Source organism: Pelodiscus sinensis, chromosome 19, assembly GCF_052426305.1.
Source record: "Pelodiscus sinensis isolate ZL-2025 chromosome 19, ASM5242630v1, whole genome shotgun sequence".
In the NCBI taxonomy this organism is placed as follows: domain Eukaryota; kingdom Metazoa; phylum Chordata; order Testudines; family Trionychidae; genus Pelodiscus; species Pelodiscus sinensis.
Window position 1 is genome coordinate 2,904,074 of NC_143070.1, and position 13,406 is coordinate 2,917,479.

At 52.2% G+C, this 13,406-nt stretch overlaps 2 protein-coding genes across 8 annotated transcripts in view; both read left to right on the top strand.

Moving 5' to 3' along the window:
• The window catches only part of DDR1 (discoidin domain receptor tyrosine kinase 1), a 31,318-nt gene extending 28,744 nt beyond the window's left edge, over window positions 1–2,574 (top strand). For all 7 annotated transcript variants that reach the window (XM_089770679.1, XM_089770678.1, XM_089770677.1 and 4 more), the window contains one exon: window positions 987–2,574. In XM_089770679.1, coding sequence (XP_089626805.1) covers window positions 987–1,127 — 141 coding nt within the window. In that variant the 3' untranslated portion in view covers window positions 1,128–2,574. The remainder of the gene's footprint in view (window positions 1–986) is intronic.
• A 1,014-nt stretch (window positions 2,575–3,588) lies between these two features.
• On the top strand, window positions 3,589–13,402 carry LOC142825922 (uncharacterized). Its single transcript, XM_089770684.1, has 6 exons — window positions 3,589–4,046; window positions 4,956–5,051; window positions 7,864–8,097; window positions 9,594–9,616; window positions 9,963–11,065; window positions 11,251–13,402. Exons 1-6 carry the CDS (start codon window positions 3,621–3,623, stop codon window positions 11,271–11,273), a joined length of 1,905 nt encoding a protein of 634 aa, XP_089626810.1. The 5' UTR covers window positions 3,589–3,620; the 3' UTR covers window positions 11,274–13,402.
• The last annotated feature ends 4 nt before the right edge of the window (window positions 13,403–13,406 follow it).

Consider the following 13,406-nt stretch of genomic DNA (forward strand, 5'->3'; position numbering starts at 1 on the left):
ACCACAGGGTTATGGAAATGCCCCAGCCTGTGTGGTCTCGAGCGGCAACACGGGCTTAGATAAAACACTAAGACCAAGTTGGTTAATGAGAGGAGGAGGATCGATTTTTAAGTGCCAAAGGTGTAGAGGTCAGAATTGGTTACAAAGATATAAAAACTCGCTCCCTTCCCCGCCCTGCAAAAGCTGGTTGCTAAGCTTGACTTTATTTGCTCCTTCCCATACCACAAGAACTAGGAGTCCCCAAATGAAATTAGTAGCTGGCTGGTTTAAAACAACCAAAAGGAAGTTTTTCTTCCCAGAAAACCTGCGGAACTCCTTGCCAGAGGAGGTTGTGAAGACCCGGACTTTTAATAGGGTTCCAAAGGGAGCTAGATACATTCATGGAGGTTAGGTCCATCAGTGACTATTAGCCAGGATGGTCAGAGATGGTGTCCGCAGGTCTGTTTGCCAGGAGCTGGAAATGACTCCCTATTCTTTTCACTCCCTGTGGGGCACCTAGTCTTTTCACTCCCTGTGGGCAGAGAGGACACTGGGCCAGATGGACCTTTGGTCTGACCCCGTCTGGCTGTGCTCATGTTCTTAAGCTAAATCGGATTTGAAAGTGGGGCGGGAAAATTTTTTTTCCACCCAAAAAGCTCTCAGCAAGCTCATTCGATCGCTCTCCCTCCTTCTCCCCCTCGCAGTGCAGTATAGCTTCTCTCTGACTGTCCGAGTGTCGAGAGGGAGGAGAGGCCATGCAGGGGCCGTTGTCTGTTATTTTACACCCTTCTCCTCACCGTAAGGAGCTCACCCACTCCCGTTGTGGGGGTGCAGACAAAGCAGCCCCCGGTGCCTGCGAGGATCAAAGCGTCTGTCCGGTGGAGTCTCCATTTCTTGCCCGCAACTTCTGTGTAGGGGGACTACCTGGGGGGCACGTCTCACAGGGTGGGCTGGCCAGCTGGTTTATGGGCTGGGCCCTCACTGCCCCCGCTCTGCCCCCCTCCCAGGTATACCTGGCCCGGCCCCCGGCCTGCCCCCTGGCTCTCTACGAGGTGATGCTCCGCTGCTGGACCCGCGACTCCAAGGACCGTCCCTCCTTCCAGCACATCCACCACTTCCTGTCTGAGGATGCCCTCAACATGGTGTGAGCCGCCCAGAGCAGGGGGCAAGGAGACCACATGGACCCCCGGGTGCCGGCATCTCTTCTGCGTCTCCCCAGCTGCGGGGCCCTTGTGCCGGAGTGCCGGCGGGGACCTGGACCCGGGAACTGGAAGCTTCTTTATGGGGGCGTCTTAAGGGGCATCTGTCCTTGCGTCTGGATTCTACCTCTGTCTGTCCATCCCTGGCCGGCTCGCTCACGTCTCTCTCCAAGCATTCCTGACCCTTTCTATCCATCTATTTCTTCTTCTCTCTGTTCATCCTTTTTCACACTCTCTCTCTCATCCCTTCTGTATGCCTCCGTCCCCTTCTCTCTCTTTCTCCCCATCTATACTTACTTCCTCGTTACTCATCTTTTTCCTTCCATTCTCTCTCTTCCACTCTTCCCCTCCGCATCCTCTGGCCGGTGTTTCTTTTCTCCCCGCTGCCGCCCGGCCATGGGGCTGACCCCAAAGGGCTTTGGGGATCGGGCGTCTGTATTAGTTTAATTTCACTTGGACTGGACTAACACTGGGGAAAAACTAGCGCCGTGGTCTCATGGCACTAGGCTGAGCTGAACACTGGATATACAAGTTGCTACTGACATGGACGGGGGGAAGGGAGGGGTGGGGCGGGGTGAAGGTACGGGATAACAATGAAATAGCCTGCAGGCAACAAGACCACCTTCAGAGGAGGGAGGTGTAAGGCGGTTGGGTGGTCTGCCCTAATCCAGCGAGAGACACTGTTCGTTCCAACGTGGCCAGATCACCAGCCGGTGCCAGTCAACGTCCGTGCGGCTACTTCTGGGATCCAGGCCTCGTTGTGTGTAACTTAAGTTTTCTTTCCTCCTGAGACGTGGAGCAAAGGATTGTAGATACCGTACTGCAGGGCCTGGGGGTAGCAAGAGGTTCACCGGTGACTCGTGTTTTAGGTGCATTAATTCTTGTAGAGGGAAGGAAAAACAGCTGGGGACACTGTAAAGGGCCTTCTCGGAAAATCAAGTGCCTTTTGAGGTGTGAAATCGCATATCACTGTAACAGAGTCTTGAACTGAGCGTCTCAAAGGGGGTGAAGGTGAGGGAAGTGCTCATGGAAACGGATGCGCTTTTGGGCACTACATTTCCTTAAACTTTTTTCGAAAGCCTTAGAGTCATATTTTTGTTTCTGAGGAGTAAATATTGATAACTGTGATATAGATTTAATGATTCGGATGTGTATGTTTTTGTCTCTCTCCACCCACACACAACCCTGTCAAATGCTTTTTATTCATATTGTTCCTCCTTGCTAATCTTGGTAGTTTCTTCTTCTTTTTTTTTTTTTTTTAACTATTATTATTTGGAAATGGGATTTGTACATATTTGGCGAGTAGAGAAAAAAAGATTTTTACACTAATATATAGATTTTTGTTGGTTTTTAGTTGTTTCTTTTCATGTGGTGAATAAAAGCTTTGCATTTTCTACACACGTCTCTTTGAGGTTGCTTTCCCTTATCAAAAGTTGTGAGAATTAAGTTATAAATAAGGAATAAGGGATCTTTCAGAAAAGGCTTTATTTTCCAAAAGATCCGCGTCTAGACTGGCGCGTTTTTCCGGCAAAGCTCCGAGCCAGAAAAAAGCGGCAGCCATGTTTATGCAAATGAAGCGGTGGGGCTATAAATCCCCGCTTCATTTGCAATTGTGATGTGTCTAATTTGCATCCCTTTTACGGATAAAGGATGCAGTCTAGACACAGCCCTCGATTTCACAACTTTTGTTGACTGTGGTGTATACACACGATGTTGAGAAAGGTAACTCGTTTTTGACATGTTACAATTGAGACTTCTGTACCACACGACTTTAGGAAAATGGCACCCTGAGCAAACTTGTTTTTTGGCAAGTGATGACCCCTCCCAGTGTTCCTTGCTCCTGGGGTTTAGAGATTAGAGGGGATGAGAGACGGGGAGGCAAGACTCCCAGATTCTAACCCCAGATCTGGGTATTGCCTATGACTCATGCAAACAAGCTGAGCTTTAGACAGCCACAGGAACTCAATAGGCCAGGGCTGGCCAACTCACGGCTCGCGAGCCGCATGCGGCTCTTCCCCCCCTTTCAAGTGCAGCTCACGGAGCCTCCCCCATGGCTCACGAAGCCGCCCTTGCACCCCTAAAAATGGACTCCGGCTCCTGTTACCCTTTGCTCACCGTCCAGTGCGGCAAAGTAAAATGGTGCTGGTAAGATAGCACTGGCCGACGGGAGCCTGATGTGGCCGAAAAGCCACCTGGAGATGTGCTTAAAGAAGCAGCGTCCTTTTTTTTTTTTTTTTTTTTTTTGTTCTCTACTTCTTCCAGCTCTTTGCGCTAGGTCCCCAACTATTGTGGCTCTTTGCCTTTAACAGGTTGGCCATCCCTGTGATAGGCAGCTGCTGCCTTTTCCTTTCCTTCAGCAGGGCGTGAGGGTATATGTGTGTGGGAAAATGAAAGCAAAAGCCAGTGCCTGTCTCTCCAGCCGTCTTCGGGTACAGGGCTGGGATGGCGTCGGTCAGGGAAGTCTCCGGTTTCACCGAGGACCTGCTGTGCCCCATCTGCCTCTCCCTGTTCCGGGAGCCCCGTGTGTTGGAGTGCGGGCACAGCTTCTGTGCCACCTGCCTGGAGCCCTGCGTCCCTGTGGGGCAGCAGCACGGGCTGTGCCCTGAATGCCGGTGTTGTTTTGCTCTGAGCAGCGTGGCCACCAACTGGGCCCTGCGTAGCCTGGCAGAGAAAGCCCGGCTGCTCAAGCTGGACGACGGGGACCCGGCGGGCGGGGGCGGGCGCTGGTACTTCTGTGCGGAGCACGAGGAGCCCCTCAAACTCTTCTGCAGCCAGGACGAGGGGCCCGTCTGTGTGATCTGCCGGGACCTGCCCCAGCACCGGGGCCACGACTTCCTGCCCATCAAAAACGCCGTCCAGCAATACCAGGTCAGGGCTGGGTTCCCTGGGAGGGGAGTGAGGTCTAGTGGTTAGCTTTGGGGAGGGGCGTGTCCGAAGCTAGAACTCCTTGGTTCTCTGGGACACGAGTAGGTCTAGAGTTCGGATTGGAGGGCTGGGAGTTAGGATACCTGGTGTGGAGAGGGAAATTTGGGGTCTATTTATTGTAAAATTGAGGGACACTCTTGAACTCTGTCCCCTGCTCCTGTCTCATTTGCCCACCGGTTGGCCGTTTTTTTGGGGAGGACTCCTCATTTTGTAACTGGAGAGTTAATTTGACACCAAGAAGCAATTCAATAAAGGTGCGAGCAAAGGACTACACTTGGCAAGGAAAAATCCAACGTGTGACGACAACGCCAGGAACGATAGGCTGGGGGAGCGGAGGGGGGAGGGGTGTCGTGTTCCTGCAAAGGAGCATGGGTCATTGTCCCACTCTGCTGGAGCCCTGGGGCCAGGTCTGGAAGCTGCCCGTGAGGAAAGATAGGGCCAAACTGGAGAGAGCGCAGAGGAGAGCCACCGAAACCGATCAAACGCTCAGAAAACCTGCCCTCTGAGAAGAGGTTAAAAAAACACGAGCATGGTTTGGATCAGCGGATCTCTACTTTCGCGGAAGGTGGCTGCAGACGGACAAGGCTTCAGCAGCAGCGCGGGAGAAATAGGTTCGGTTTTAGGAAAAACTTTCCCCCGTAAAGGAGTTACGCTCGGGGCCAGGCTTGCAGGGAACGGTGTGGGGTCTCCCTCTCCGGTGGATTTTAAGACCATGTCGGACAAACACCCCATCTGAAGGACCAGGGTTTACTTGGTCCTGTCTCAGTGCAAGGGGCGGATTCTTTGGCGATCCTGCATGTCCGATTCTGGTCCCTCAGCCCCTGCTGATGGGTGGGTTTCTCTGTTGCACAGGACAAGCTCACGGCATCTCTGGCTCCCCTCACGGAGCATCTGAATTCAGCCAGGGAGGTCCAACGCCGCCAGCAGGAGAACCTCGCGGAGCTGGAGGTAACCGAAACACTTCCCCCTGGTACCGCCCGAAGATGGGGTCAGCCTTGAACCCTTGTTTTCAGTGTGGGCTCTGTCTCCATCTAGTGGCTGGACCTTGCACATTGGTCTAGGTGAGCGATGCCCCATACCCCAGCACAGGGGTGGGCAATAATTTTTGATGGGGGGCTGTTCTAAGAACTTGGAGAGTGGTTGAGGGTTACGCTCTTCTATGATATGAATGGAGGAGGTGCAGGGTCTGAGATGGAGGTTGGGTGTAGAGGGGAGCTTGGGGGAAGGAACTGGGGTGCAGGAGGGAGACTGGGGTCTGGGAGGGAGTTTGGGTGAAGGAGGCGGTTGTGACCTGGGGTGCAGGGAGTTGGATTGTGACTTAGGGCAGGGGATTGGGGTGCTGGGGTTTGGGATGTGACCCAGGGCAGGGGGCTGGGGTTTGGGATGTGAGCTAGGGCAGGGGACTGGGGGGCTGGGGTTTGGGATGTGACCCAGGGCAGGGGACTGGGGGGCTGGGGTTTGGGATGTGAGCTAGGGCAGGGGACTGGGGGGCTGGGGTTTGGGATGTGACCCAGGGCAGGGGACTGGGGGGCTGGGGTTTGGGATGTGACCTAGGGCAGGGGACTGGGGGGCTGGGGTTTGGGATGTGACCCAGGGCAGGGGACTGGGGGGCTGGGGTTTGGGATGTGACCCAGGGCAGGGGACTGGGGGGCTGGGGTTTGGGATGTGACCCAGGGCACAGGACTGGGGGGCTGGGGTTTGGGATGTGACCCAGGGCACAGGACTGGGGGGCTGGGGTTTGGGATGTGACCCAGGGCAGGGGACTGGGGTGCTGGGGCTTGGGATGTGACCTAGGGCAGGGGGCTGGGGTTTGGGATGTGACCCAGGGCAGGGGACTTGGGGGGGCTTGGGTTTCTGATGTGACCTAGGGAAGGGGACTGAGGTGCTGGGGTTTGGGATGTGACCTAGGGCAGGGGGCTGGGGTTTGGGATGTGACCCAGGGCAGGGGACTTGGGGGGGCTTGGGTTTCTGATGTGACCTAGGGAAGGGGACTGAGGTGCTGGGGTTTGGGATGTGACCTAGGGCAGGAGGGGACTGTGATCTGGGGCAGGAGATTGGGGTGCCAGATCTGGGAGGAGGTATGGGCGCAGGAGGGGGACTGAGGATTTGGGTATGTGGAGTTGGGGGTACAGGGTTGAGGAGGGAGGGGCTGGGGTTCTAGAGGCAGGCTCTGGCCAGGAGACTTACCAGCCAGCAGCCTGGCATGTTCCTAAACTAGCCTCCCTGCCTGCCCTGCCCCCAAAAAGGCTGCGGCCACATGCTCGGTGAAACACTAGGAGCCCCGGGGAGGAGGCATGGTGCTTCGTGGCTGCCTGTTATTGAAACCAGAAACTGGCCAATAGGATTGTGCTGGGGGCAGGAGCAGCTCCTAAAAGCCTTCCTCTCTCCCTTCTGGGCTCAGACTTTTTCAAACTGAAACCGCCCCGCAGCTGCGTTTCTGAGCGGCGTGCTGGTGGAATGAGGCAAGCAGCTTTTGCGGGCCGGATCCGGTGGTTTGGTGGCCTGAATCTGCCTCGTGGGCTGCATTTTGCCCAGGCCTACCCTAGCAGCTGGCACATTGGCAAGGGATTCAAGACACCTGCCTCTGCACTGCCCTGTGCCTCAGTTTCCCTAGCTGTCAGACAGGGCTTATAACAGTGGCTTTCTTTGGAAATACCTCTTTTAAAAAATCGAAGGAGGCGGTTTTGTAGACATACCCAGAGTTAAAATGTTAAAAAACAAGAAAAGAGAGCATTAGTGAACAGATCAATAGACATTCAGACCACTGGTTCCAGCCAGTGACTGAAACTTCTGTCCTGGTGGCTTAGGTTTCCCTGGTAGGAAACTTCAAGGAGATTTGAGACCCTAACTCAGAAGTGGGCAGTAATTTTTGATGGGGAGACCACTCCAAAGTTTTGGAAAGTGGTTGAGGGCTGCGCTCCTTCTGGGATAGGAATGGAGGAGATGCAGTGTCTGGGATGGAGGTTGGTGTAGAAGGGATTTTGGGATAAGGGACTGGGGAGCAGGAGGGGTGTAGGGTCTGGGAGAGTGTTTGGGTGAATGAGGGGACCGTGAACTGGAGCAGAAGACTGGGGTGCAGAGTCTGGGAGGGGGTTCTGACCTGGAGGAGAGAGGTGTGGGAGGAGGTGCAAGGTCTGGGAGGGGGTTGAGACCTGTATGAGGGGTGCAGGGCCTGAAAAGGTGTCTGGAGGCTGGAGCAGGGGTGCAGGGGGTCTGGGTTATGTGGGTTAGTAGGGGTGCAGGAGGAGGGCAGAGGGAGGGGCTGAGGTGCCAGAGGCAGGCTATGGCAGGAAGCCGTAACGGCTCACCAGTGAGGTCGAAACCCACCACGGGCTCAGCGGCGAGGTGCATGGGGGAGGGGGGCAGGGAAGCCCTGTAACCCCAGGGAGGTGGGGCCTCAGTCTGCCCTTAGCTCCCTCCCAGAGCACAGTGCTGGGCCCCGATCCAGCTCCCAAAGCCATGCCTAGTGCAATTCCAAGGGACCTGGGGCGCCAACCTCCAACACTGGCCTACAAGCGGCAGCAGCAGTTGGGAGCTCCGGGGCCCTTTGAAACACCAGGCCCCAGGGCAGTTGTCCCCTTCCCTACCCTCCGTCAGTGGGTCTCAACCCTGCCCACGTTCTCTCTGAAGTGAGGAACTGCTGTTCTCCCCACTGTACAACTGGGGAAACTGAGGCACCGATTGGCCTTTCTCCCGCATGTGCGCCGGGGGTGGTGTGTATGGGGTCAGAACTTCCCGTTGGTTTCTCCGCCCTCTGCAGAGCTGCGCCCAGGACCTCTTGGGCTACATCTCCAAGGAGTTTGAGGCTCTCCACCAGATCCTGCGGGAGCAGGAGGAGGGCATGAAGGAGGCCGTGACGAGCCTGGAGGAGGAGAACCGGGAGGAGATGGAGGAGAGGCTGAAGGAGCTGGACGAAGAGGTGGCCTCTCGTTGCGAGACCCTGTCCAGGGTCCAGGCAGAAATAGACCCAGCAGATCCTGTGGCCTTCCTCCGGGTGAGACAGGATTCCCCCGGCAAGGAGATGGGAACAAGCCCGGGAGTTGCCGCAGGGCGCAGCTGCGGGATGGGAGGTTGTGCAGTGGGCGTGGGAGCAGGACTCCTGGGTCCACTGGGACAGGTCTGGGCTGGAGAGCAGTGTTTCTTACACTGTGTTCCGAGGCACACTGATATTCCGCGAGGCAGTCGGAGGTGTGCCGCGGAGAACACCAGAATTCAAAATGGCCACCCTTAAAGGGGCAGGCAACCTTTTTTTTTCCTCAATAGCTTTCCCCCCCATTTTTTTTTTTGTGCTCATCAAAAAATCCTTGGTGTTCCTCATAAAAAAAAAAAAATTATTGCTTGGTGTTCCTTGGTCTTAAAAAGTTTAAGAAACCCTGCCGTAGAGGCAGAAGCAGGATGGGGTGGTGGGCAAGGTATGATCTCAGGAATGTGCAGCTGGAGACAATAAGGGTTGGAGGGGGCAGGGGTGGGAATTGGGGCTGAGCAGGAGGGTGGGAAAGGGCGGAGCCATAGGGCTAGCATCTCATCTCCAAGGGGGCATGGAGTGTGTAATGGACTGGAGGAGTGCTGACAAGCACCCAGTGATTAAGGGGTTAAACTCAGGTACCTAGCAAAGGTATTGGACAGGGGCCAGGAGAGCCAATCGAGACAGAGGGTTGAAATTTGAATTGGATATAGGTTCCTTGCCTGCTTTTTGTGTGTGGGAGAGATAAGCCAGGAGGTGAGAGAGAGAATGATTTAAACCCAGGCAGGACTACCGTGCCTCCATGGAATTTGGGGCATGGGAGTGTACTGAACAAAGATAAAATTGTAAGTAAGTAACAGGAAAAGTGAATCCAGTCGCATTCAGGGTCATTTTTCTTTGTGATGAGTTTTCCAGAATTGTCGAGGGGGGGGGGGGGGGGGGAGGAGGAAAGCCCTCAGAATTGTTAAGCAAAAAAAAAAAAAAAAAAAGAGCCTCGTGCTGAGGCTTTTCTCTCTGTTTTAATTTGTGTTTCTCAGTTGCTCTGTAACCTCCAGCAACCAAGCCTGCTTTCTCAAGTGTATCTTTTGTTTTGTAATAAAAAGTCACTTTTTTTTAAGGTGAGGATTTGATTCTTGTGTCCTGGAAGGTCCGTCTGTGTGTATCTGCAGGCCTGTGGGTGACTGAGGGGTCAGCTGCCAGAGACTGCCGCTTGTTTTTCTCTTTTCTTTTTCAAGCTCTTTTGGGACAAAAGTGATTGGGGTACCCCTGGGGGTGGGTTCAAGTGTTCACCCCTGATTTTTAGGAATAGATAAGCACTTTATGGTAGCAACGATTCCCCCAAATCTGTGTATTAGGATTCTGGGGGAAAGTTTTTGTAACCAGTGCCTGTAGAGGCAGGTTTTGAAGCCCTCTTGCAGCTCTTCACCTTCTCCACTCAGAGTGCCAGAGTGGGGAACAGCCCTGACAGAGTGTTCCTGTGGCGGGTAGTTCTAGAGGATAATCCTGTCTCTCTTTCTCTCCTCCAGGGCATCAGCAAGCTGATGAGAAGGTGAGTGTGTGTGCCCCACACTTGTCCTTTTGTGCCATTGTTCTTGGACTGCATATTCCTTTCTTTGTGTTACTGACCCACACACAATCATAGATGAAGTCACATACACATCTGCCCCCCTCTGTTACACACAGAGAGAGAGAGAGATTGGTTTGCACACAAAGATCTATACACAAACACACAGACCTGTAGACACACCTAGATGGGTAGGCACACAGAGATCTGGAGGCACGATGACGCAGAGATCAATACACAGACGCACCAATCAGTACACACACACACACACACACACACACACACACACACACACGAGTTTGGCTGATCCAGTAGTTTTCTCTCTCTGTAGAGTCCACAAGGATCAGCATGGCCGTGGTGAGGAAGAGGATGCTGCAAGTGATGAAGATGATGATGATGGCTTAGAGAAAGCTGACAATGAAGCTAATAGCAAGGAGGTGGAGGAGGAGGGAGGTGAAGATGTGGCTAATGGTGAGGAGGAGGAGGGATATAATGACATAGATAATGGTGAGGAGGAGGAGGAGGGATATAATGACATGGATAATGGTCAGGAGGAGGAGGGATATGATGACATGGCTAATGGTGAGGAGGAGGAGGAAGGATACTACTACACGGCTAATGGTGAGGAGGAGGAGGGATATGATGACTCAGCTAATGGGGAGGAGGGATATGACGACATGGCTAATGGTGATGATGAGGAGGAAGGATATGATGACATGGCTAATGGTGAGGAGGAGGAGGGATATGACGACACAGCTAATGGTGATGACGAGGAGGGATATGACGACTCAGCTAACGGGGAGGAGGGATATGACGACTCAGCTAACAGGGAGGAGGGATATGACGACACAGCTAATGGTGATGACGAGGAGGGATATGACGACTCAGCTAATGGGGAGGAGGGATATGACGACATGGCTAATGGTGATGATGAGGAGGAAGGATATGATGACATGGCTAATGGTGAGGAGGAGGAGGGATATGACGACACAGCTAATGGTGATGACGAGGAGGGATATGACGACTCAGCTAACGGGGAGGAGGGATATGACGACTCAGCTAACAGGGAGGAGGGATATGACGACACAGCTAATGGTGATGACGAGGAGGGATATGACGACACAGCTAATGGTGATGACGAGGAGGGATATGACGACTCAGCTAATGGTGATGACGAGGAGGGATATGACGACTCAGCTAATGGTGATGACGAGGAGGGATATGACGACACAGCTAATGGTGATGACGAGGAGGGCTATGACGACACAGCTAATGGGGAGGAGGGATATGATGACACGGCTAATGGAGAGGAGAAGGGAGATGAGGACAAGGACAAGGTTGGGGACGTCGTGGCTGTGGATCCGGCTCTCAAGAAATTCAAGGACTTGCTGAACTTTGAGGACTGGCAGGAAATTCTGCGGAGCATCCACGCAGGTCAGGCTGGCTCCTCGCCCTTGTCCTACCTGTAGCAGGCGCCAGGGGGGAGCTGAGACCCACCCCAGAGCTGGCTGCATCTCCCCACCAGGCGAGCCCTCGCTGGGCAGCTGTTCCCAGCCACCTCCCCCAGAGCTGGCTGCATCTCCGCTAGCTGCCAATATCCATTTCTTTTTCTTTCCCAGCCACTGACCACGAAGGGGTCTGAGGCTGCCCCTATGTCGGTGACTCTGACGACCGTCTGCAGCTGTGCGGTCCTCCCAGCCCTCGGAGAGCTGGATTGGGAGGAGAAGCTGGTGTCTGTATTGAGGGATTTGGGGGAGGGCGAAGCTGCCAACGTCCAGCCTTTCTCACCCGCCAGTGTGAGGCGCAGGCTCAGGGAACATGCCCGGGCTGCCCATCACATGGGACGCTGGCTGCTCTAGGAGGAGCCGCTGTTACCGAGTCTTTGCACTGTGTGATCTGGCGGCAAGGAGACATTCAAATAAACCTGAGCCCAGAAAAGAACCCAGAAGACCTGGCGCTCATTCCTTCTGCTCTCACCCATCAGACCCCACTTCCCTCCGAGAGCTCCCCCTACTCTTGGGGCCCTGAACCCTCCGCCCCACACACCTGCCCAGGAACCCAGCCCCCTTGTGCTGTGTCCTCACAACCTCACCCCTGCCTGGGACCCAGGGGATTCTCCCTCCCCCTTTGTCTGAGGAAGGGGAACTCTGGTTTTTCCGTGTCCCCAAGTCCCTTCCTGTCTGGGGCAGGAGAACATCATTAAAATTTGAATTGTGATCCCATTGAAATAGGCTTTGTTTTAAATAATAGACCTTACAATTAAATTAAAAATCGTTATGGCCAAAATGTATCATAACCTATTTAAATAACTTATGAATTAAACTGAAAAATGAAATAGAACATGTCTCCAGTCAACTTTGAAAGAAATTCTACCCATTCATTAGTGTAAGTTGCTGTGTAGCACCCGGACCCAGCGTTTATATCAGCAGTAGCTTCTTCTGCAGGTGAAAAGGGAATGTTTTTGTCACTTTGGTTTATTCAGCTAGTTCAATCCAATGATTAGTTCATTCACTGTTGCAAAACCAAGAGTTGATGAAGCAGAAAAACTTATTTTCCTCTTCTCTCAGTAAAAAACTGGTTATGAGAGCATTCTAACATCTTGAAGAAGATGATGACTAGATTCGATCTGTTCAATTCACGATGGATATTGCCTTAGTTTAATAAATGAATTTTAGATGCAAAATGTGTTTGGATACTTTTTTGTTATGTGTCCTTCACATTTAAGGTAGTTTTATTTCACACAAAAATTAAATGCTGGGTTTGTTTATTTTAAATTGAATTTCTGTCCAGACAGAAGTAGATGGAAATCATGTTTTAAAAAAAGTAGCCACTGCTTAGCATATAAGAAATGGGGTAAAACCTGTCTCTTAAGTGTTCCTATTCCACACCGTTTTGTAATAGAATAAAAATGTAGCAGGTGTAAACAGGTAATAAGAAAAGCAAAAAAAGATTTTGAGGAACAGCTAGCCAAAAACTCAAAAAGAAATAACAAAATGTTTTTTAAGTACATTAGAAGCAGGAAGCCTGCTAAAAAGCCTGTGGGCCCCCTAGATGATCGAGCTATAAAAGGAGCAATCAAGGACGATAAAGCCATTGCGGAGAAACTAAATGATTTCTTTGCTTCAGTCTTCACGGCTGAGGACGTTGGGGAGATTCCTGAATCTGCACCGTCCTTTGTGGGTAATGAATCTGAGGAACTGTCCCGGATTCAAGTGTCATTAGAGGAGGTTTTGGAACAAATAGAAAAACTTAATGTTAACAAATCTCCGGGACCGGATGGCATTCATCCAAGGGTTCTAAAAGAACTCAAATGGGAAATTGCTGAGCTATTATCTGTGGTTTGTAACCTATCCTTTAAATCGGCTTCCGTACCTAATGACTGGAAGGTAGCCAACGTGACACCAATATTTAAAAAGGGCTCTAGAGGCGATCCTGGCAATTACAGACCGGTAAGTCTAACTTCAGTACCGGGCAAATTAGTCGAAACAATAGTAAAGAATAAAATTGTGAAGCATGTAGAAGAACATAATTTGTTGGACAAAAGTCAACATGGTTTCTGTAAAGGGAAATCCTGTCTTACTAATCTATTAGAGTTCTTTGAAGGGATTAACAAACATGCGGACAAGGGGGATCCAGTAGATATAGTATACTTGGATTTTCAGAAAGCCTTTGACAAGGTCCCTCACCAAAGGCTCTTGTGTAAATTACATTGCCATGGGATAAGAGGGAAGGTCCTTTCTTGGATTGCGAACTGGTTAAAAGAAAGGAAACAAAG